This window comes from Episyrphus balteatus, chromosome 2, assembly GCF_945859705.1.
Source record: "Episyrphus balteatus chromosome 2, idEpiBalt1.1, whole genome shotgun sequence".
Lineage (NCBI taxonomy): Eukaryota > Metazoa > Arthropoda > Insecta > Diptera > Syrphidae > Episyrphus > Episyrphus balteatus.
The window spans coordinates 8,728,290-8,753,942 of NC_079135.1; the positions used below are offsets into that span (position 1 = coordinate 8,728,290).

Consider the following 25,653-nt stretch of genomic DNA (forward strand, 5'->3'; position numbering starts at 1 on the left):
TTACGCAATATCGTTGAAATTGAGACAGGTTGTGATGATTTTAAAATTTCGTGTAGGTACATATGTATGTGAAAAAATAGTTATTTTTTGTGTTAAATAAAATCTCACTTTAGTCCAAATTTATTTTTTTATATTAATATTTCCTTTTTAGTCTAGCCAAAAAAAGATTCAATCTCAGAATAAATTCTTATAGAATAAGTTTTGTAAATATCTTTGATTTGATATTCTATAACTACCTGAAAAACCTAGAAAATAGATATTTTAACATTTTTTCACTGATTCTTCTGTCGTACGTAGTTCGTGCACGAAACATTCCTCGTTAAAAACACATTTTTTTTCATGATTTATAGGAAATATTTTAGATTTTTTCTCATGGCCAATAAAATTCTGATAAAATACAACAATATATTAAAAAAAGGACCATGAATTTCGCTGGACTCTTGGGATTTCTTACCAAAAAGTGTCTTGAATTCATTTTTTTTTTTTTTTAATTTTATGAACCTGCACTTTTCCAGACAACGACACTACCTACAATCACTATTTAATACCTTTTAAGGTTAGAAATATTTTTCTTGTTTTTGAAAGGGTTTACGTATGAATCTTAGCATTTTAGATTTTTTCAAAACATATCTTACAAGAATTTGGATCCAACCCCGTTTCGATTTTTAAATCATGTTTTCAATTTGTTTAAGTCTCCAAATGTTTGTTTCTGTTTGTCAAATCACAGTTAATAGGATAATTTTTACAATAATACTAATATTTCCTATATTTATTGTAGGTAACACAAAAACCAATCACAAAAAAGACAATTAGTATTAATGTAGAAAATAAAATATTTAAATCTGGCCCTTTGATATTTACACCTTAAATATAAAATTCTGAACGACGAATTATATTAAATGAATATAATTAAATTTAATTATTATTTTAAATATAATTAAATTCTGAAAATAATCATAAAATATTGATTGGTTCGCAGTGAGGAATAGAAATTTTGAATATATTATCTTTTATATAAAAATAAATGTTACGTATACGCAACAGTGAACTAATTTTATATACCTTTAAAAGATTAGTTGGAAATTTTGCTTCGATCTTTAAAACTGAGATACCAAATTAGGAAGTTATAACAACAATTTCAAGATGTTCAACACAACATTTTCAAAATACACATATAACACAAAAGAAATTTTGGAAAATACCTTTTTTTTTTTGTTTATTTCCTACAAAACTATAATATCGTACTGTCCTTATACATACATATTACATCAGAGTTTTTCATTTCTATTTTGGATTGGCTTTACATTCTCAAGTACATTATAATAATATCTCCAGCCTGCATGCACACACATATAATATTTATAATATTATTTTTAAAAATAAAAAAAAAAAGAAATTCAAAACAAAACTTGATTCCTAATATTTCTTATAATTTTTTTTTGTTCCTTCTACTTGCAACAATTTTCTACATTATGAAACTTCTTCATTTTTATCATTATTCTCTTGTAGTATAAATTAAATAATAATAAAAAAAAATCAGATATTTCCTTTTTAGTCAATTGAAAATGTATAATAGATAAAATAAAAAAAAAAAAACGAAATTATAATTAATAATAAAAATATAATTACTTGTAACTAAAAACAACTTATAATTAAAAATGTATTAATAACTTAAACATTTGCTCTCCCACTTCCTTCCTCCTCATCAACATCATCGTCGTCTGTCTGTCTCTTCTATCTCGACCTCATCTCAACAAAACTAAACTTTTATATACCAACATGGGCGCCCCCATCGTCTTAGGCCTACGGTGTTTCCGGCGGTTCTTCTTGCATTAGGCGCCTCTGTGAATTCTCTAAGCTAGGACTGGGAATAACAACTGGCGAATAAACTTCTTGAACTGAATTATCCTCGCCATCGGAGAAATTCGATTGACCCGAATCTTCTTCTGGCAATGGAACATACTCAATTGTTGGATAATCTGTTTGGAAATCTGTCGGATTTTGCAATGGTATGACAGCTTGGATTATTTCATCTGCATGTTGTAAATCTATCGGCACAGATGGTGAATCTTTTTGTGTGATCGATTCTATTTCAATAGATGGCGCTGGTGTTGTCGTCGTGGTTGTTGTAGTTGTGGTTGTAGTTGTCGTTGGTGGAGTTGTGGTGGAAGTTGTTGTTGGCGTTGTTGACAGAAGACTTGTCAAAGGAGGAGCTGCTGCCGGTAGAGCTTTGATGTACTGTGAACTACTCGGTGAAATGATCGCTGGCAACAAATCTACCTTTTTCATAGGCTTTGGTTGATATGGAACGGGATTTAATGGGACAGCAACGAACTGGAGTATCTGTCCAGATTTTATAATCAAGGGAAGATTATCGGAATATGTTGCTTGGAGAAGTAATGGTGTTTCGCTACAAACTTCACGATCATTTTCGTAGCATTGTGACTTGCCACGAATGCTTGCTTCTTGTGAGGACATTATTGGACAAAGCTCGTTTACACGTTCAAATTCACACATAATTGGATTATCTGTGGAAAACGAAACAATTATTATTCAATATTATTCTGCAATTGAAAATCTTTATTAACTTACGTTCAAGCCAAATTTCAAGTTTTCCCGGAACGCCGTGATTGGAACACTTAGTTTTCGAAACAAGATCAGCTGAGACAGAGGTAATTTGATTGTGCATCAAATTGGCATGACACAATACTGGCAAGCCATGGAAATCTTTTTCCAATTTTGTAAGATTATTGTAGGCTACTCGTATTGTTTTCAATGATGGAAGAACCGTCTAAAATGATAAAAAGCAAAATTGTTAAAGATCGGAAAATCGCTAATCAAATACAACAAACTTACCGTTGAAGTTTCTTCCAATGTTAACAGCTGATTATGTGACAAATCCAAAGTATCCAAACTCTCCAAACCGATAAAATCATCCGGGTCTATGCGTTCGATTTGATTGTGAGTCAGCATTAACTTCCTCAATTTGTTGAGCCCCATTAGGGCGCCATCTAAGGATATCAATCGATTGTGATCCAAATACAATTCAACTAAAAACGATTGCTGATCGATTCGATTCTCTTGCCGTCCAGTGAGTTTTTGAATTTTGTTATACGAAATGTCCAGCTCTCTTAAATATTCCAAGCCTCGAATTTCATTCATCGAAAACACTTCCATTTCGTTGAATGAAAAATTAGACTTGATCAGTCGTTTCATTGGCAAGAGGGAATTATTGAGTGACTTGATATTATTGTAGGCCATGTCAATAATTTCCAAATATTCAACCTCAAGGAATTCATCTTGAGCCAAATACTCAATTTGATTGTTGTGAGCTTTGAATTCTTTAAGTTTTTTGGCATTTCGTAGAACACCATCTAAAGATTTGAGTCGATTGTTTTGAAAGAAGAGCGAGTCGAGATTAGGCATGTCTCTCATACTTTGGGGAAGTTTTTCAAGACTGTTGTTTTGGGCAAGAATGAATTTGAGATTCTGTAAGGCTGGTAATTCGTTTTCTAGAGATTGGATGTTATTCATGTTTATGAAAAGTGACTCCAAGTCATGGAGGTCTAATAAAGTTCCATTTAGAGTTGTAATTTGATTTCGACCCAAATGTAAGGATTTGACTTCTGTGGGAAATGCTCCTTTATCTAATCTTGCTATATTGTTACTAACCAATATTAAAAAGGTTATCTTGGGATTCCCTTTAAAGTCATCTTGTAGAACTGCTTTTATTTTGTTCTTCCCCAAGTCTAACGTCGATGTTTTCGGTAAATGATGCAGTACATGTCTCGGTATTTCGTCTAAATCGTTTTCAGCTAAACCAAGGTATTCCAAGTTTGATAGTCCACGGAAAGGCATCTCTGGAATAGTCCTATAATTAGAAAGAGTACAATGATTTGTTGAATTTTATTGTTATTGTAGGTGTAAGTATATTTTTGTTATTGTTGTTGAATTAAATATGCATAAATTGTTATTGTTGTGATAAGGTATGAATTTTTTTTTTTTTTTGTTAAATATATACGCATAAATCTGGATGGCGCTGAAGTGAATCATCTGGATGATTTCCATTCATGAACTTATTTTCTTTCTTTCTGTTTTGTATAATATAAAACTGTCAATCATGAACTTGTTTATTTACCTTATCAGGATTTTTGTTTATTTATAGAAAAAGAAACCGTGCGAGCGCATAAGGTTTTGTTTTTGTTATGATAAGAATGTCTGCGTAAATTAAAAAAGACTTAAAAAATTAAAAAAAAAAAAAGATCTAGGGTAAGTATTTGACATAAGTGACACCTTAATTTCTTATATATCAAAGTTTAATAAGCTTGCTCAGGAGTGATGCAATCATAGATAGGTCTTTACTTTTAAAGAGATACAAAAAATATCACGCTTAGCCTTGGGAACATACAACAAAAATTAAATTTCTCAAATCAAATGGTTCCAAGAGGATAAATTCCAGTTTATTCTTTAACTAACCACATTAAACTACAGCGGTAACAGCTTAGCAGGCTGGTCACCTCCCTGGAATTTAAAGATCCTTCCTTAAATTCTATTAACTACACAGAGAAAAATAGACCACATAAAATAGAACAAAAACAATAAGATTTCTCTATGGTTTTCATCCAAGAAGGAAACCTTATTAAAACAATCGGGTTTTCCTTATTGTTTTAAAATCTGAAAAAAAAAAAAAAAACGATGACCAGGCTGGGAATCGAACTGGAGACTTCAAATCATTAGTCGCCCACCTTACCACCTGAACCAACCTGCCATGAAATTATTGATCGCGATTTTTGTTCTAGTGCTAAGTTGCAAAAAAAATCAACTTTTCAGTCAAATTTTAATAAGATTTTCTCTATAAAAATAATAAGAAATCTCATTAAAAAAAACCTTATTAATCGTTGATTTTAATAAGATTTCCTTATGAAATGTATGGACGGTAAAACAATATGGCAATCTGTTAGTTTTTAGCGGGTCATATTTTTCTCTGTGTATTCCTCTACCCAATTTATTACCTGTTCCTTAGGGGAATCGAAATTTGGTCTCGGATTTTCATGGTTTAATTGGTTTAAGATCACTTCTTGATAGTCCACTGTCACTTAAGTATACATACGTCAAATGTTAATTTCCGATCGCTAAATTATCCGCTATTCCAAAACTTGTACTCTTGGTTAAAAACTACGTAGTTAAATTGTTTAAAACCACCATTTAAGAAGGTTATATTTACCGATCAACTTGTTTATATTTATCAAGAAACTTGGTAAAAATTTGAGATTTTGGTAAAAATTTAACCGAGAAAGTGGGTAAGATTAAACAATTTTGAACAACCGAGTCAACTCATGTAATTTTAACCGGGTTAGTTTACAGGTGCTTTATTAACAATCTCCCTCTGTTAATTTTACACGAGTTTTACGTTGTTTTTAACCAATCATTTTTCTGTGTGAAAGGTCGTTCAGCTTTAACTCTTCTCACTGAGTTAACGCAATCTTGTATTCATGCATTGTTATTGATTGCGTTGTTTAATCCAAGATTGGATTTATTGTCAAATAAACATGCTTGGCTTAAGAGGTCATATCGTGGGCACAACGCCAAAACCACGAATCTGCATAATTGTAGTTTTGAGAAAAACGACTTTAAAGTTTTGGAAATTCATGAAATCTTATGGGAACTCGTGCAACGGAAATTGATATTTATGCTTTTAGGAAACATATCGATGATTGGGGTCGAAGCAGTGGATAGAGGGACCGATAACAAGTTAAATGACGCATTAAAGTGAAAATGTCCAAAAATGCAGATTCGCGGTTTTGGCTTTGTGCCTACGATATAATTGATACTATGGGAGTTTAAAAGGGTTTGAATACAGAAGTTTTATGGTCAATATATAAAATTTGTCAAGTTCCTCAAGGAAGCCATTTAGGTCCGATTGTATTTATTATATTTGTTAATGGTGTTCTTCATAAATAAGATTATGTACGCTAAAACTTAGCAATTTTGTCCTGTTCGAAGTTTAACTATCGCATAGTTGTATATTGAACTATTAATTATTTTGCATGCTTACCAAAATTGCAAAATTACCATATAAAATTATTAATTAGCATTTTACTCTATTAAAAAGATTGCATATAAAAAAACTTGCAGTCACCTTTCAATGATGTAATTCTTATACATAGGTATAGGATAACTTCGCAGTTTTTAAAAATAGCTCTCACAGTTTAGCCTGTCACTCATCGATCTTTTCCATCGTACATATCCTTGTTGAAGTTGTTGCATAATTTTAATGAATATGTATAATACCTTTACTTATTTTGAAATGTCATTTTTCCACAAAATGCATGTCTATTAAAAGCCGTCTACAAAATATAATTAATCCTGAAAGCGCCGTTAATTGGAAACACTTAATTTGCATTAAAATTAAAAATAGAATCCTCCACTTGAAAATCAACGCAAGAGAATATTCAACCACCACCGACCGTCCTCTAAAAATAGCCCACAACACGACTATTTAATAATACCTTTTTTGCCTCCAAGGCATAGCGCCAGCAATTATGGAAAAATGCGTAACGGAATGTGCTTATAATAGCCAAGAAGACGAGTTAATTTATGTATATAGAGGAAAAGGAAGGAAATCCCTTGAGTTTCTGATCTCGTAAAAGAAGCAAAAGACGACTAGGAAACGACTTTAGGAGCCAGGAGGCGGTGGTTAATGAATAAAACATTTAGCATGTATTATAATATTAAGTCTTCCTGAGCCAACAACAGGTGATGTCGTTGAGTGCAGTGTCCTGCAGGCGTGATCCTGGGACATACAACAACCCTACTGTCAGACGAATGAGTAATGGCTTAACATCTGTCATCGTCTTTATGTCCACATTTTCTCATTTCACGTGGTCATCAACTGCAAGTCTCAGTTCTTTCTTAGTTGGTAAACAAATTCCACGACTTCAATCACCCAATGTATTAATTAAGACAAAATAATAACTCGACATCATTATTTACTTAATTAAGAACAACCTGTCATAAATGACATTTCGAATTCGAAATGCTCTTTCCTCATTTGCTTCGAAACAAGTGCGAATTTAATTATTATTTAAATGAATTAATTTGCAAATTCAGTTAAAATTAATCTAACTTTACTCAGAGAGATAGAGAGAGGAAGAGAAAGAGAGATAGAGGCCAGTTCAATATAGTGTCACCCCATAGCCATATAGTGCATACACTACATCAAAGTGGGGTTTTATAGTAAATTCCAAAACATTCACTTCAATTGCAGTGCAAAAGGCCAACAATCAAATTGCTATCTACACTACGAGTATATATACAACAACCGCACCATTATATTGTGCGTTGTGATGATGTCCGAGCGAATGACAGTAGTTCTCCAATAAAAGTATATCACTTCCAATTCAATGCATGCATGAGTAAGTAATACAGAAATATGGTTGTGGTGTTGGAAGAAATATGACAAATAAAAAAGAAACAAATTATGAAGAAAATTAACGATCTTCACCCATTGTTCTTCATCAGAGAATACAGTAGAGTGTCTTCATTAAGGGAAGTAATTGACTTAGAGAATGAAAGATGTCAAGTACTTGGCGCTTGGCGCCTGGCGTCATGCATGCGGTGTGGATTGTTGATATATTTAACTCGAACAACACTGCTTTGACAAGCAAAGTGCGTTTGTTTATTACTTATTTTATAATGAGATTAAATCGGATTTAAATATTATGAAGAGTTCTGGCGTGGTGGAAGTAGAAAACTAGCAAGAAATTTAATAATCAGTTTGTTTATTTCCGTGGTTCTGTTGTTTGTTACACTTTTTAGTTTTTTTTTTGTCTTTGCGTTTTTTTTTTTTTTTTGTGTTGGATTTGAGGAGAATTATAGTTATCTGTACAGACGAATGGAAAATTTAATATTTTCAACTGTCACTCCATAACGTACACAGTGCACATCTGTTGATAGGTTTGTTCTTGTTGATTCTCATCGATTCAAGTAGCCGTTTTTTTTTTTATTTTGGTGATTGTTGGTGGTCTAAAGGTGTTCAGCTATCGGGTTGTTGTTGTTGTTTTCACTTAAACAAGATTCCACCCGGAAAAATTTAGTTTCACTTTTCCCCTATTATGAGTTCATGCCGAAAAGCCATGTTTTTTCTCACTTAAACTTTTGGTTGCAAATGAAAAACAATTTAAGTGGAAAATGTAAATTTCCTTCACAGGAAGCTCACAACAGCTATTAAAATTCCGGGTGAACAAAAATATTTCAGGTGGAAAAATTTCCACGTGAAACTCGTTCTTCTTGATTGATTGGAATTTATTCACATTTCTACTGCCATTTCAACCTTTCATATTTGATACTTTCACGTGAATCAAAAAGTTGAAAAGGGCTTTAAGTATTTTTAGAAATCCCTCTTTAAAGCTTATTTTACATTGAGACATGAAGTCGGAAAATTGCAATAGATCATCTAATTTATATAAGAGTTATGTTCTTAGATTGAAGCTAACGCTAAGTATATGGAACAGTTGCTTAAGTCCACAGTGTGAAAAATTTCAAAATTGAAGACTTTTTACATTGTTGAGCTTGGGGATTAACATTACCATTAAAAAAAAACACCATATATAATATATCAATGAAGAAGAAACGACTATAAAAAAAAATTTCAAAACACCATTTTTAGAAAGAGCTCCAGTAAAACATAAGTGTATTTCTTCTACGTTGGGCGCCACTTTTTCAATTCGAAAAAAATACTTTAAATACAAATTGAATCATTGTTCAGTATTTTTCAACAAAAGCAAATCTCTGATGATTTGATTCCCTATTCCGTCATCTCAAAACTATTTACGCATATTATTATTTTTTTTATCAATCACAATCAACAGAAAAAACGCTACCTCGATTGCAGTCATTTTCAACATGAAAAAAACGTCATTTCAATCTATTCGCTGTCAGAGAACAGTAACACACATGTCACACAAATAAGAAAACAAACCAACACTAAAACAAAAAAAAAATATCAGAATAAAATATTTTCTTGGGCGCAAATTAAATGATGATCAATTGTTATGATCAATCAAAGGCCAAAGGCCAAATAGGTCGTGTGACAATTATATTAAAACTGATCAAGTTCAGTGAATGTTGATCCGACGACGATGTTGATGATGATGATGTTTTCATTTTATTAGGTACACCCTCCATCCCACCCGATTCGATACTTTCATACATAAAATTTCAACGTTCAAGAAGACTGACGACGAAGGAACGAATGAACGGACGGACGCAACGTACGAACAACGACGCGACGCATTGCTGATATTTCTATAGGATCTAGTCATCATAGTACCACATGAGTTTTCAAGAGTCGAAGTGTAGAACTACTGGACTTCCCGGCACATTTCATTCCCATTTACGAAAAAAAAAAAAAAAAAAAAAAAAAACACTTCAATAATTGTCAACCTCATCAACATGAAATGATATGAAAAAATATATCATACACATATTTGCAAGTATAAGTGTGTCCATAGAGAGTCTTTTCGTTGAGTGTCCTCTTGGGTGACAGTATCAGTATATCGGAGAAATAAACACTCATTCGCAAAGCGAAGATATCAGGAATAGCAATGCGCAAAAGTTCCACGAAGCCGCCTCGCGCCGCCGACGACGGACGACGACGAGCCGTCAATTTCGTCAAAGATGAGCGACTAATTGAATTTAGTTAAGAGTCGTGTAGACTCATATTCGCAATCGACAACGCAAGGCACACAAGAAAATACAATAATAATAAATAATTGTTTGAATTTGATTTGGAAATTTTACGAATTAGTAACTTCCTCATTTACATAAACAAAAGACCAACAACCAATTCAACAAGTATTTATTATTTTTTTTTTTTTATATTTTTTTCTTGTTTTTGTAAATAATACGTTGTTCTTTAGGACATAATTGCTTGAATATAATTGTTTGAATAGTTGTAAATAGCGTATTATGATATTTTACTCAAGGACCGCACGTAGGTGTACCTACTTTAATTTATTATGGGTGAGCAATTTTACTATCACACATGGGTATTTACTACTTTTTTTTCAAAGATTTGTTATTTACATAAATTATTATTTTGAGATACGAAGTCTTATAAGAAATTTTAAACTATGAGGAATTGCTAACTAGAAAAATTAGTTCTTTTAAAAATTCAACCTCGAGAGAGCAATCAAATTGTTGTTATTTCTCCTTAAAAAACCTTTCCTATTGCAACCGAATTTGGGGGTTTCTCCTGATGCTTTAAAAAACTTCACTGAATTTTTGTAGGTACACCTTATTAACCCTCTGTAGGCAGACCTCTTTTTTGCGAATTTGGTTCATACTTTTTCATGTCGCTAGAACTTTTTTCAGTCTCACTATTTAATAGAGAATCATATATCGTGGGCACAACGCCAAAACCACGAATCTGCATAATTGTAGTTTTGAGAAAAACGGCTTCAAAGTTTTGGAAATTCATGCAATCTTATGGGAACTCGTGCTACGGAAATTGATAATTTAGGCTTTTAGGAAACAGATCGATGATTGGGGTCGAAGCAGTGGATAGAGGGACCGATAACAAGTTAAATGGGGCATTAAAGTGAAAATGTCCAAAAATGCAGATTCGCGGTTTTGGCTTTGTGCCGACGATATGAAATTGATGTAGAATTTTCCGAGGAATTCGAATATTCTATTCACAATTCCAAAAAAATGTATTTTCACCCTCATAAAGGCATTTTTTTGTGACCACTTTTTATTTTTGTCCTGCCAAATTCGCACCCGTGTGCCGACAGAAGGTTAAACTTTATTAAAGCGTTCATTTTAACAATTAAAACAAGGAGATCGTAATCAAGGAGATCCACAATCCTCTGAATTGAAACTACTTTAATTCTAAAAACTTTGGTTTCGTCCCGGATAGAAACTAAATAAAACACTTGTTTTTATGTTTTCTAGCAACCAATTTGCCAACTTAATGCTGACGGTTTTTCTAAACACGCAACATCCAATGTCATCTCTCTGGATGCAGTAAATCTTATATTTTCTAATCTTTCTGAAAACAGTTGATCTTGGGAATAACATTTTACTATGAATATCTTAGCGAAGTACGGCAAAGCTAAATTTTGGGTTTATCACTTTTCTTTATTTGAGAATGAAGTACCATGAGGTACTGGTCAGTTAAATGTAGTCTTACCTTAAATATCCTATAAAGGTCTTGTAATCTTTAGGAGGCTCTTGGATTTAAGTGGTTTTCTAGTTGTTTACCTAGGTGACTGAAACATCTAATTCGTTGATACTCTAAAAATCTGGCCATTTACTTAAAAAGAACCTTGAGTTGGAATGCGCTCATCAATTAATTTTTTCAAAAAGCTTATGGAGCTCTTCGATTATTCCAACAAAAAATTTCATTCCTCTGAATACCATAAAAATCTCAAATCGCAGGTCGCAGATACTTGTCAAACCAACATTCTTTTTTTGGAATAGCGAATGAAAAGTTTACTAAATTATGAATTTTAAACTGGGTGGTGTTTCAAAAGGAACTGTTATTATAGAACCGCGCCGTTATGGCTAACTATTCAGGTTGATTATATCATCCCCAGTTATTTCGCAATCAAATGCCGCAATTTCGGTAGCCAAAAAAATCACACAATCAGTGACAAAGTTGAGTAAAATATTTATTTATTTACGCAGTTTTTTAGAAAAAAGTACCTTTGACTTGAAATTATTTAATCAACGAAACAATTGGATTTGGGTCAGATACGATGGTTATTTATTATTTATTATTGTTTACTTTAATTTAAGAGAACAGACAATAAATAACAAAACAAACTTTATAATAATTATTAATTAAAACTAGCAGCTTTACATTTATTTGCAACTATCTGAATACAAAATAATCACAAAAAATTGGACTGCATTGATTCCGTTTACTTAAAAAAATCTACTCCAATCCCTATCACGTGAACTTCCTTGCGTACTCTGAACCTGATGATGCCTATGACAAAGCTATGGTATTATACGCATCTTCATGGATCACGCACAACAACAACTTTTATTCAATAACTAGAAAATATAATATCGCCATAAAAAAATAATATTGCTGGCGCCAATCGTAAAAATGTCAAAGTGGTCGTTAAACGGCTGCAATCTCGCAACAGTCCGAAGCGATAACCGCGAGCGTTTATTCGATCAATGATGTTTTGAATATCGATGACACGGTGTTTCCATTTAAAATTGGGTTTCGTTCGTGTATATTTTCGAATTTGTCCCCATTGCAAAAATAAAAAAAAAGGTGAATTTAAAAACGAGATGTGTATATTTATGTATTCCTAGAAGATTACAACTTGTTGTGAGGATCTTAAATTGGTTACGTACAATATACGACAACATAATCAGTAGATCATATTAAAATAAATATACGATATTATGAAACAGTGGCAAAACCAGCAATTACCGGCTAAATAAGAATAAATAATAATTGTTGCCATTTCGAATCTTTTTGATATGAGATGAATATAAAATTTTCTATTTGATATCTCTAACGTTCCTTTTTGAAAATAAAATTGAATGAATTGTCAGTGTGATTATGACAACGATTATTGTTATCAGTAATCTCTTAACCGCCACCAAATGATTACGATAAGAATCCTTTCTGACGGCACCTACATTATAAGTTGAGTTATGAGTATGTGTGTATTTAGATGGATGACCTTTGGAAATATTTCATTGATAAAACTAAAAGAAACAAAATTTTTTAATTTGATTCATATGTGTTTGTATGTAGAAGAACGATTTGTTATTCTTTATCACCTAAGATGCACATTTTTTTCGGCTGATAAGCAAATGTGAAAAGATTTATATTTAAATGTAATGATTAAGTTTTTCGTTGTTGTTGGATTTTGTTTATGCGTTTGATCGAGTTAATGATGTTTTTTTTTTTTTTGTTTTTCATTTAATCAGCTGATTAATATCAATCGGCGTTTTTTACTCGTAGTATTTTTAAGTTTAAAAAATTCATTAAAAATTACCGAAAAATAAAAAGGTTCGTTAAACAAAACATAGTTTTTTAAACTCAATAGCTGTGTTTTATTTTGCCTGTGATCCGGATCAGATCATTGTATTTATTTGCTTTACAATAACAAAACGAAATCCGACTTTTGTTGTAAAGCAAATAAAAACAATGATTTGATCTGGATCACCAGGAAAATAAAACACAGCTAATATCAATACCTATTTTTTGTAACTTTAATTTTTGGGTTTATAAAACTGGCGAAATGGCTTTTTAAATACTCTACTTTGGAGTGTTTTATAATTTCATATAGACCAAGAGCTCACAACAATTTTAAGGTGTAATCCCAGTAATAACAACTAAAATGTATGACTGGGTACTTGCTCTCATGATTCAAGTAGGTATCATAGATTTCTATAAAGCATTTTATACTATTTATAAACATTTTGTAAAATACTAAACATAAATTAAATTCGTTATTTTTTGGAAAAAAAATTATGTTTTATTTTTATTTAATTTTCAATAAAAATCATGGCCCATTGGTGACATCGGAGGATTAAACGATTTTTACCTAGGGTTGAAATTCCAACACTTTTGTTAAAACAAAAAAAAATATCTATTTCGATCAACCCCCAGTTGGGTGGAAAATTTATTTAGTGTCCGGCATAATTATTTTGATGGATTTACAATTTTCGATCTGATGAGAACAATTTGTAACGATTAGACTTGATGAAGGTAGAATAAACTGTACTTTAACAAGTATGTTATGGTGAATCTTATGGTGGTCAGTCAGTCATGGGTGGTATTTGGCTTTGAGGCTGCATTTTTTATTTGTATTAGAAGTTCTATTCTTTGAATGACAAAAGTATTTCGACCTACATACATTCTTTTTTAATTTTAATAGGGCAAATATTTTAGATATTAAATTTTTACATATTTAAAACATGTTTCATAAAATTCCAGCGCCTTTGTTAAACAAATAAATGAAGAATTATTTTTTTTAAGGCAAATAAACAAACACAAGAGAACTAGTATTGCGTAAAATCTTCCAAACTACACTAAAAAAAACAAGCTACTTTTGATATACAATTCACTAAAAATCTCGGATTGGCATACCTTAAACAGGTGTAAATGAAATTACTCCGGCAGAACAATTTTGATACATATGAAATTAGAAAATAATCCTCTTTCCTTATGGAACAAAGTTTTTTGGACCAATAAAAGTTCTTTTGCCTTCCTTGGTGATCTGTGACCAAGAATGAATTTTGGTCGGAAACGGTAAAAAAAACTTTGACCGGAAAGAGGCCCTGCCAACTGCTCTTTTCTGGAATTTCATAAATTTCAACATGTTCTTGAAAATATTTTTCTAACTGTTTATGTCCCAAAATTTTGTTGTTATGTTAAAGTTTATATAATGGTTTCCAAGTTATAACTCTTCAAATATAGTCAATTTTGTTGAAATCGAAAATTTTGTTCAATACTGCTTCAAGTGCAAGAAGGCCAGTAAGGCTGGAATTTGTGCTTTTTAACGTTATTTTATATAAATGTTTGTACATATTATTTGGATATTGACTGCTTTGAATATTTAAATTTTTTACAACAAAATAAAAAGCTCTATCTTACATTTTGAATAAATATCTAGTTAACAGTCCGTTTTACTTTTATTAAAAAAAAAAAACTACCTATTGAAAGCAAAGCTTTGAAAGGTTAGGACAAACCTTTTGAGATGAAAATCAAGTTGGCAATTTTTTTTCAGTTTCTAATTAATTTATTAAACAAGTGCAGAAAAAAGTGTACGCAATCAGCAATTTAACAAAATTAAGTTTTTGGGCAGCATTTACACTTCACCAGCCAGTCTAGTGTAATTTGGAAATAGAAACAAGATTGTTGCAAAAATTGTTTTAAACATGCAATGGAGAAATTTATATTGCATAAAATATTAACTTTTGTCTGGCACGTATTAGGGACGTGTACGCTGTGTTGAATATAATTTTCCCGGATTTACACCAATTCCAATTATTGTCAGTTTTTTGTGTTTTTCTTAAATAAAAACGAATTCACAGATGTATTTAATCATAGAAAGATACCAAAATTATAATTTCATTCAATTTTCAAACGATCAACAAAAATGTAAGTAAAGAAATGCAATAAAATGTGAAAGCGTTGACAGTAAGAAGTGTTTTTTTTAATTGAAAATTTGTGTTGTTATTTAAAAATGTATACTCCAAATGGCTCTACCTGTTTATTAACTGATTAATGAAATCAAATCTATAGAACTGTATAATGAATAAATCCCACTTTTCTCAAACACACAAAATATATAAAAATCTACCGAAAAAAGCTACTTTGTTGGGCGCCATTTGGATATTCTTCAATTATGAAATATGTATAATTTTGTCATTGCTTTGTGATCCACCGACAACCTGTTAAACAATTTTCCACTAAGAAAATCATCATTCCTACGATTCTTTGTAGAATTTTACATTCTGTTTTTGTCGTTATCAATCGTAAATGTGACGTATTTGCACGTCAAAAGTATATTTTTAAACCGTTGCATTTGTATTCTGTTCCCAAAAAATGAAGTACATTGCTCGTGAAAGAGAAAGAAAATATAAGATATTGGTAAAGAAAACAAAAAAAAAAAAAAAAACAATCTCAAGGGTGATTGTTCCTTAAGAAGAATTTCAAATCAGATTTTGTACAGCATTCGAGTGTGGTATGACCTGTTGATCACGCTTTTTTTTTTAAGAATAAACAATTATTGTTTTTACAAAATCTTCTTCTAAAAAAAAATAAGAACAAATAATAAACCAGAAACCACATTTCTTTAAAGAATAACTTGAGATGTGCCGCTTATTCTGTTATATTTTCATATTTTTTTTTTTCTCATCACAACAATAACAATATCAGTTTCTTTTTCAATAAAATTTAATCTACATACACAAACATTACACTCTTCCAAAAGAATAAGAATTTCGTTCCTATACTTTGTCACTTTATAAAATTCAAAATAACGAAAAAAGCAAAAAAAAAAAAAATAAAACATAAAGACATTGATGATAAGAGGCCTTAACATTTCTGAGGAATTCTCGTTCAAAACATCCATATACACGCTTTCTCCTCGTTCTTTGGAAGAGAATAAGCAATCTTCAGAAAAAAAAAAAACAGAAACAAAGACTCGTATAGCAACTCTATATCTTTTGTTGCAAAAATTTTAAATTTCAATACAAAATTTAAAAATATCAAGAAAACAATTAATGTTTTTTAAATATTTACCTTAAATTATCGGATATCATTCGAAGTTTAATCATATTAAGCTTCATTTCAGAAAAAGATCGCATCTCCAAATCATCGAGTTGCGAATAAGATATTTGCAAACTTATTGTTAAATTCGACGAGAACTTGCCCGCCGCTAATGCATCGACAATTTGATTGAAAGAATCGACTTTCTCGCATGATAGTTCGATGCGATTTTGAATAAGCATTGGCTCACAAGTGCACGGTGAGATTTCAGGCCGCGCTGCACAATGCAGCGAGGCTATGTTCCAAATTATCATTAAAGTGTCCATTTTAAAAGGGGTTTGAACTTTCTATTTAACGTTTTATTTAAGGGTTTCACTATAACTTTTTGTATAGGTATTCAAATTGTGAGAGAAATTTCTATCACATTTAAAAAACGAGAATCTTTTGCACACACTCAAAAATTCAAAACTTCTTTTTCTATCTTCGTTATTCTAATACAATTTTATTCGAGATAGTGAAATATGTTTAATTTATTTTGTATTTTATTTTTCGGGGAAAATCCCCTTTAGTTACACACGTTTAACATTCAAATGTGTATTGCAACACAAATCCACAAAAATCACTTTCAAAATATAATACACAGGGCATTTAACGGCAATGTGACTGACTCAAAAAAAAAAAGGACAAAAAAGGACAATCTGACCAGATGTTTGGTGTTTCCCAAAAACGATTGCGGAAAATTATCCAAATTAGCTCATTAAAATTAGGAAAACCCGAATAGCTTGTTAAGTAAAATAAGTATCTCAAAGATACACACACAAAAAGTCCTTAAGAAAAAAAAAGGATCTTCTAGTTTTGGAAATTGAATTGAATTGAAATTTTAAGATTAAAAACAACAACAAAAAATAATGTAGGTACAACGTATTCGTAAGAGAGGAAGCTAATTTCACGTCTGCATACCAGCACGGTTTGGATTCGACTATGGAAACGATAACGATTTTCAATGGAAGAACCACGATAGAGTCCCTAAACGATCACCGCGAACTTCATCAATAGCAGCAACAGCCAGCCGCAGCATCATCTTTGTCGTCGTTGTCGTTGTTTTTGTTGTTGTTGTTGTTTTTTTCTCCACTGATGATTATATTATTTTTTCAAGCAGCTAGAGCTAGAGTCTCAGAGCTGCGCGTCATTGAGTATAATAATTCTCAGCTAGCTCACAGTGTCTCCCGAACAAAACAGAAAAAAAAAGAGTCATATCGCGACAAGATCAATTCAAGAGAGTCAGTGATGCTGTGAATGCGAACTCCTCTCATCTACAACAAGATTTTACAGCCACAGCAGCGTAACCGCTGCGCTGTCGTTTGCCTTTGATTTTTGCTTCTGTGGTTGTTGTTGCTTTTGTTTTGGGATTTCTCCCTTGCAACTTGTGGCGTAGTCGCCAATCAGAAATGACATCCCCGCTCTATCACCAGAGGAATTCGCATGAAGTGATTGTGTGCGGTGCAATTTGATTTTTTTGGAGAGATCAACGCAAGCTTTCCCCATTTTCTCAGTTATTTTTGGGGTTTATTAGAGCTTAAGATTTGGATTGGCTAGAGTGTCATCAGTTGGTAGCTGTTTGGGGACTCTATGGGCAGCTCATACAGCAACCCTGCAATTATTACATCTGGAGGTTGTGACGTGGGTAATTCCATTACATTTATAGATGACGAGCTGAATATTTGTGATATGTTGCGTTTCTTGATAAATCGAAATGATTATGTTTTTGATTAAAAAAACCTGTGGTGTTATAAGTTGATCTAATAAATTTATTAAAAGATTATATTTTGGTTTTTTGATTTTCATTTCTGAATAAGCATTATTTCCCCGGAAAATTTGAAAGGAAAAAAAAGATTAACTGATTCCTGTAGTAAGGAAGTCGTTTTTTTTGAATATGTTTATGTTGTAAGCCGTTTTTAAAGAAAAAACAAAATGAATAACTGGGTCGCTCACTATAGGGGAAACAGCTCAGAAGCTTTATATAAAACCGCAGTCGACCTTAATTCTGCTAAAAGCAGCCCAAATCAAAAACCTGCCAATGTCCTTTTTTTTGCCTTATGTCGACGTCTGATCGGGGAATGGATATTTTTCTTCTCTGTCTCAAGAAAAATGGTTAGCTTTGAAACTTAATTCTTATTAGCTGCGTTTCTTTGGGAAGGGGAACTAAAACTAAAATTACTTTGAACTACTTTTGCTCTATTGAATAATCATTTTTATCAAAAAACAAAACCGACTTCCATGCATCAAAACTGGGTTTTATGGTTTTTTTAATAGTTCCTATGGCTATAAATGAACGAAATTGAAATGGGACCACACTGCAGCCACCAGCTTTCCAATACAAAAAGAATTATCAAAATTGGTTCACTCAGTCCAAAGTTATGAGGTAACAAACATAAAAAAAAAAGTCATGTGTGCAATTAACACGTGGTAGAAGTGAAACCTTAAAAAATTATTTTTCTTGCAAAAAAAAAATAGAAAAAATCTACCTATCTTTATTCTATCACCTTCAAATCCATGTTTTTTATATGACAACCTAGATAAATTTTATATTATCTGAAAGCTTGTTGTCTTAGCTATATATATATATCGATCAAGTCTATGAGACATCTACAAAAAGAGCTAGAATTTTTTAAACTCGATCAATTTCCATCAAAAAAAGCGAAAAAACACGTATTTTTATCTTCTCACACTATTAAATCCATTTTTTTCCCTAACAACCTATACAAATTTTTACACCATCTGAAAGCTTATTGTCTTAGCTCAAAATATATATATCGTATCGTATTCAAAATGGTACAACATTGTTGGGAATATTTCATAAATAACCGAGATAAAATTTTTTTTCATAAGAAATCCGACTTTTTTTTAGGTAATTTTTCCATATTATTTAAGTTTTTGTATTCTGAAAGGTTCTGAATTCTGAAAGGGTACAAAACTTGAATAATATGGAAAAATTACCTCATAAAAAAGTCGGGTTTCTTAAAAAAAAAAAATTTATCTCGGTTATTTATAAAATATTCCCAACAATGTTATACCATTTTGAAAAGAGAATTGAACACACCAACTTTAAAGGCAACTTGCCGAAACATTGTAGTGCACTGATACAGCTGAGTTAAAATTTTTGAATGCATTTGATAGCAGGGTTATTCAAGGTTCCGTAACAAAAGAAAAAAAATGAGAAAAATTAAGATTTGTAGTCACGGCATCGGCACATGAAAAACCGTCACAGGGTGACCATATTTTCGAATTTTTTTCAAATGCCCAAAACTCCCAAATTATATGGCTGCGATTTTTTTTATTATTTTTCTGATAACTGTCACCACCTACCCTATCTACCGTTTTCGTTTCGACGTTAACTTTTGGGACACCCTGTATAAAAAAAAATTGTTTGCAAAAAAAAAAGAAAAAAAATGTGAATTTCCCTTTTTCGATAAAAAAAAAAATAAAAATATGATATTTCACTAACTTTTTGTAATAATCCAGTAACTAGGCATTTTTGTCTTTCAATTGAGCCATCGAAACCTAAAAAAAATTATTTAATGGAGTATTTTTTACGAATGTTTAAAAATATGTTACATGAGAGTAACGCTGTGTCTGAAAGGGTTAAGGGTTTTCATATTCATGACATCTTCTTTCTATATTTTGGAGTGAATTCTGATGATTATAATTAAATTAAAAGTATTTTTAGTTCAGTCTTCGTCTAATAACTGGGATAAGAGAGACGTAACATTTAGAAAAATCCCGTACCAACCGTTGTAATGGAAATTTTTTTTTTATTTTTTCTGATATAGAAACAAATTTCGAAAGAACTTTAGAGTGCTGCATACATTTGTTTTTGTTTATAATCTTCAAAAAAAAAATCATTTGGTTTTCTACAAAACCCGGTAAATCCCGGTAATCCAGCAATCCAGCTCAATACGTTTAAATAAGTTTTATTGATTACCTTTAAGAAGCCATTAAATTAAAAAATGTTGACCTCATAAGAAATTTTAAACACTTTTTATTTGCCAAAAAAATGAACGATTAAAATTTCTTAATTGGATCAAAATCATGTGTCCGTGCCTTTATTTCACCAACATTTGTTTCTTCGTTTTGTTAACATTCATATTTCCTCATTCCCTTACTCTCTAGTCTCTACCTCCTCAAAAAGACATCGAGCCCTTCCCGCCAAATTATCGTAAGCGCCAATCTAAATTATGAATTATGGACAAAATATAAATGTATTTTTCCAAAACTAGGAACGAAAAAGATATAACTTTTTTGTCTTAATCTTATCAATAAATTGTTCAAGAAAACATTCACATCAACATCGTTTCCAATTAGTCTAAAAACTAATAAAAATTTTTCTGTAAACAAAAACATCGTAAGCACCATTTCGCTTACGATAATTTCGCGGGAAAGGTGCGATATTTCCACCCAAGATATTATTATAAACTCTTCTGAGACTTTTTACTTAGTTTCATGAGACTAACAATTTTAGTGCATATTTTATGATTATTTTTTTCTGAAAGTATTGGAAGTCTCACTTCATATTTGGAATTCTAATAACTGCCCATATAATAGCACCGTGGTAAAAGTGTATTATATAAATAAATATATTTGTATAAATACTCCTTAAAAGTTGTTTTTTTTTGTTTTTATTAATCATTTGTTTATTATTAAAATATGAACCACAAATTCAAGGAAAATAAAAAAAATGTCGTTAAAATTTCATAATCGCTCATTCTGGCCCACCTCATTTGACGTATTTAACGTTTTTTACGTAGGCGAAATGTATGCGTTTTTTTTTTTTAATAGAAAACAAATTTTACTTAAAAAAAAACACTAATCATGGCTAAAAATAAATAACATTTGATTAAAAATAAAACAAACAATAAAAACTAATTTAAAACAATTTTCTGGTAAATTCCTTTCTCTCAAGGCGTCGCGTGTGATCAACATTATTGATTTTTTTTTTTTTTTTTGTTTTCTTTTGATTGTTTTTATCCAAAAAGGTCAAGTGCATTATGGCGCCACTGTAAGCAGTAAGCCACCATCAATAATATTTTTTCAAGGTGTGGGTGTTATTTATAGATGAATTTTTATTTTTATTGTTAACAATAATCAACAAGAAGTCATTCTAAAAATAAAAATCATTTGTTTATATCAGAAATAAAAATAATCCAATTATTGTCATCATAATTTAGATTTTAAAAATTCCTGAATAATATTAATAGAGAGTTTTGTTGTTGGTATTAAATAAAATAAAAGACTTATAAACTTGTTTATTTTGTGATGAAATTAATTAAGCGCATTCCATTTAATTTAAGCACATTGACTTAAGGTGAGTTTTGGACAATAAAGTATTTGTTTATTTGTTTGTAATTCGAAGTAAATAAATTATTACAAAACAAAAAAATAAAAAAATATTTAAAAAAAAAATCCGTTTATTAAAACGACTTTTATTAAGTAGTTTGTAGATGACCGGATGTGAAAAAAGCTTTTAAGATTTAGAAAAAAAGCGACTTAAATGACTTTCATTTATTTTTTAACGTGAGAAAGTATTTTTTGAGGAAAATTGGAGGGTTTGGAACTAATACCGAAACACCCTGAGAATTAAATCTAATACCTGTAAAATTCTGTAAAAGTGGTGTACTTGGTTTGCTAACCAAACGAGTCAATTCAAATATTCAATTTGAAATGGTATTTTTTCGAAACAAATTAAGAATTACAATTTTACAACTGAAACAATTTTACCATAAGAGCAAGTACGTGCGACCCAGTATTGCATTTTATTTGTTTTACAGCTTAACTGTGAAATAAGTTTAAGCATACTCCAATTCTTGGGTAAACTCATATTTTTTGAAAGTGTTTCTTTTAAATACGTTCACAAAAAATAAGGTAGGTAATCAAAAACATAGAACTATTTTAAATATCACTTTTCCTTTCTTTATTTTGTTGTTTTTTTTTTATTCTAAATTGTAACTTGTATAATTCATTAAAACACAAACAAAACGGAACAATTGAGTTTTGCAATAAAAAAAAGTTACGTATACACCCAAGTGACCCACTAAGATAAACCGCTACACTGCTTTTTCTGACAGAAACAGAGTAGGTAGTGAAAAATAAATAAATGTACATCATTAAACACTTTCCTGAGTTCTAAATTTTGGAATTTTGGTCAGCTTGTTACGGTAAAAAATTTGCCGTAACAAAAACTATTCTTGTTTCCATTCCCACTCCCAACTTAATCTTTCTTTTTGACAGGTTTCTTTCTTTGCCTTACTGAGGGAGAGTAGGACGGCTATGGTTTACCGGCTACTTGTTCTCTCTCTCAGTTAGGTAAAGAAGATTGAGTATCAACTGATAAAAATGGATGCCGCCGATATGGATACGGCGAAAAAGTGAAGCCAAAGGGCAATGATGCCATACCGCTTATAAATTGTAAAGCGGGATTTGAAAGGCGGGACGGCCTATTTTAAAAACTGAAGCGGTCATCCTTAAAGCGCGTTAGACATTTGCTCCCCGACGCTGAAGTTACTCATATTGAGAATAGCCGCTGGCCCAACATAATTAATTAAAACCAAAATTTTAATTTTTGAATAATTCGTTTTAAATTATTATGGGAAATTATGCAAGGATTCAAATTTCATGCTTTTGTCACAAAATCTAAAGGACCCCGCACATTTTGTATGGGAAGTGGCCCTCTGTGAAATTGTCTGAAATTTTAGTATGTTGTTCTCTTGAAGCCCTAGATCAAAAGTCGATATGGGCAGAAAGTCGAAAAATGGACAGTTTTTAAAATAACGGGTTTTTTCCGATGACTATCTCAAACCTTTTAAAAGGGATAGTAACTCTCTAAATTGTATTTTGCGCTATTCTAATGTGGAATCCATAGGTTTTTAGGGTCGCTGAAACCGAATCCAAAGTCCATTTTGCCACATCACGTCAGGTTTTCAAGATAACCTCAAAAAATATCACAGCCCAAAAAAAAATGTTTTGTTTGAACTGGGAGTGCGACAGTGCTAAATATATGTTTTTCGGGTCGCTAAAATTAGATTCGAAGTCTTTTTTGCCCTATCACGTCAGGTTTTCGAGATAACATCAAAAAAGAAACGAACATCTTTTTTGAGGTTATCTCGAAAACCTGACGTGATAGGGCAAAATAAACTTCGAATTTGGTTTCAGCGACCCGAAAAACATATAATAAACATAGTCGCACTCCCAGATCAAAAAAAAAAAATTTTTGAGGATGTAATATTTTTTGAGGTTATCTTGAAAATCTGACGTGATGGGGCAAAATGGACTTCGGATTCGGTTTCAGCGACCCTTTAAACCTATGGATTATACTAAAAAATAGCGTAAAACACAATAAGAGAGTTACTATCCCTTTTAAAAGGTTTGAGATGGTCATCGGAAAAAACCCGTTATTTTAAAAACTGTCCATTTTTCGACTTTCTGCCCTTATCGACTTTTGATCAAGGGCTTCAAGAGAACAATATACTAAAATTTTAGACAGTTTCACCGAGGGCCACTTCCCATACAAATTGTGCGGGGTCCTTTGTTTGCAAGGTTACTTTTAATATTAGTTTTTTTATTACAGTTAAAACAATTTTTGGTCAATTGAAATTTTTCGAAAACGCCTCTATCGATGGTTTAATTACATTTCATAACATACATACGTAAAGCTGAAAGTAATTCTGATAAAAATGCTTTTTTACTTTTTGAAATAAGAAATGGTTTAAGTTATTTTATTTGTATCAAAAAAAGTTTTTTGTGTTTTGTTATTGTTTAGCAAGTCGAAAAAATGCTAAACTGCAACAGTATTATCAACCAAAAAAAAGATAAACCAAATTTAACAATTCAAGGTCTGAAAACTGATTATAAAATAATTTTTATTTTTAAGAAGAAAAATTTAAAAAAAATGGAAGCGGGTGACGGTTCTTTCCCATAATTGTATGCAATACTTGGTATAGTCTCCTCTAGCGCATATGACAACCTGGAGTCGTTTGTCCATTCCACTAATTAACTTTTGAAGGTTTTGTTTTAACACTTCTTTCACTGAAGTTTTCAGTTGATCAAGACTGCTTGGAGGTTGATTTCGGTCGCGAATGCATCTTTTCAATATTTCCTACACATGTTCTATTGAATTCAAATCCAGATTTCTGTGTGGTTAATCCGAAGCTGGAATATTAAAATCTTGAAGATATTCTCAAACTACTCTAGCATGCATTATCGTGCATCAGACTAAACTGTGGACCAAATCTAGGGGTGATTGAAACCAGATGCTGTTCGAGGGCATCAGTCAAGTATTTTTGGGTACTTAACTTAGGTCTAGAAAGGATCGCTAACTCCGTAGGTGTTGTAAAGCAGATTTAACTCCATGAAATTTTATGACTCTTCTTTAAAAGGCTCGCGGGTTAACAGACAGACTTCAGCAAATCTCTCCCCAAATCTTCCCGACAAACATATTATTCCATACCTTTAATTTAAGATCACTATTGTCGCATTTGAGAAAATAACCATGATGCTGTGGCATAAAGTAATAGCAGGACTTTACTTTAAAATAAATAGGAAGTGCGTTAAATTTGAGCAATTTAAGTTAACTAATATTAATGTACTTCAAGAGCAAATACGTACAACCCAGTCATGTATTTTATTTTTAAAGAAAAACAAAAATGTTCACAATAATCATTAATTAATAATACCTACATACTTAGTACACAGCTATCTGAAAGGCCCATCCTCTTTTTCTTGTTCCTTACGTAAAAACCGATTGAGTCGATTTGCCCTGGAATTTTTTAATTAACTTATTGACTAAATTAAAATTCTTTACTGAGTGGCGTCTGCTTTGTGGCCGAAAAAAATTCCAATCCAAACGACTGACGACAGCATTCCAGAACAATTTGTTTTCTGACGTCTGATAGCAATTTCCATTCAAAAATGCGCATATTTCCTATTTAATTAACAAAAAAAAAAAAAAAAAGAATAATCAAATGAACCAAAAAAGAAACAAAAAAAGAAAAACATCCTTGATATTGTTGTTTTATTTTTAGTTAATCTGTACAACAAACTACTTGCTACATTGAGTTGGGGCATGTCTCGTGCACTAACAAAACTACTGACTGACGGACAGCCACCACCAGCCTCTGGCAGCCAAAAGCCAAAAGGCAAAAGAAAGGACGTAATATCACAACTTGTGGCACATGACAGAGAGATACAAAAGCCAGCTAGCCTAACATATCGTCGTTGTCGTCTTGGTCGTCCCTCTGATAGTCTGTTCTTCTAAGTACGTCATCAAATAGCAATTGGAAATGAATGCGAGTGCAGGCAATTAAACAGGAATATGGCGCCCAGGCGCCATCGACCATTGCCATTCCTAAGCT

At 31.5% G+C, this 25,653-nt stretch overlaps 1 protein-coding gene across 3 annotated transcripts; it reads right to left on the bottom strand.

Annotated features, from left to right (window-relative positions):
* Positions 1-1,696: 1,696 nt before the first annotated feature.
* Positions 1,697-25,219, bottom strand: LOC129909961 (protein artichoke). 3 transcript variants are annotated; one of them, XM_055987143.1, is made up of 4 exons: positions 24,980-25,219; positions 2,857-3,871; positions 2,593-2,791; positions 1,697-2,528 (listed from the first exon to the last, which is right to left on the bottom strand). In XM_055987143.1, exons 1-4 carry the CDS (start codon positions 25,009-25,011, stop codon positions 1,804-1,806), a joined length of 1,971 nt encoding a protein of 656 aa, XP_055843118.1. In that variant the 5' UTR covers positions 25,012-25,219; the 3' UTR covers positions 1,697-1,803. The 3 variants fall into 3 exon arrangements, with proteins under 3 accessions (XP_055843118.1, XP_055843117.1, XP_055843119.1); XM_055987142.1 differs by lacking the exon at positions 24,980-25,219 and adding an exon at positions 16,283-17,305; XM_055987144.1 differs by lacking the exon at positions 24,980-25,219 and adding an exon at positions 6,140-6,180.
* Positions 25,220-25,653: the final 434 nt, after the last annotated feature.

Excerpts from the sequence above, each read along its gene's own strand:
- LOC129909961 (XM_055987142.1), bottom strand. The coding sequence starts at position 16,575 with ATGGACACTTTAATGATAATTTGGAACATAGCCTCGCTGCATTGTGCA. Across the intron at positions 3,872-16,282 it reads ATGATATCCGATAATTTAAG|GACTATTCCAGAGATGCCTT; the intron begins GTAAATATTTAA and ends TTCTAATTATAG. Across the intron at positions 2,792-2,856 it reads CATTGGAAGAAACTTCAACG|ACGGTTCTTCCATCATTGAA; the intron begins GTAAGTTTGTTG and ends TTATCATTTTAG.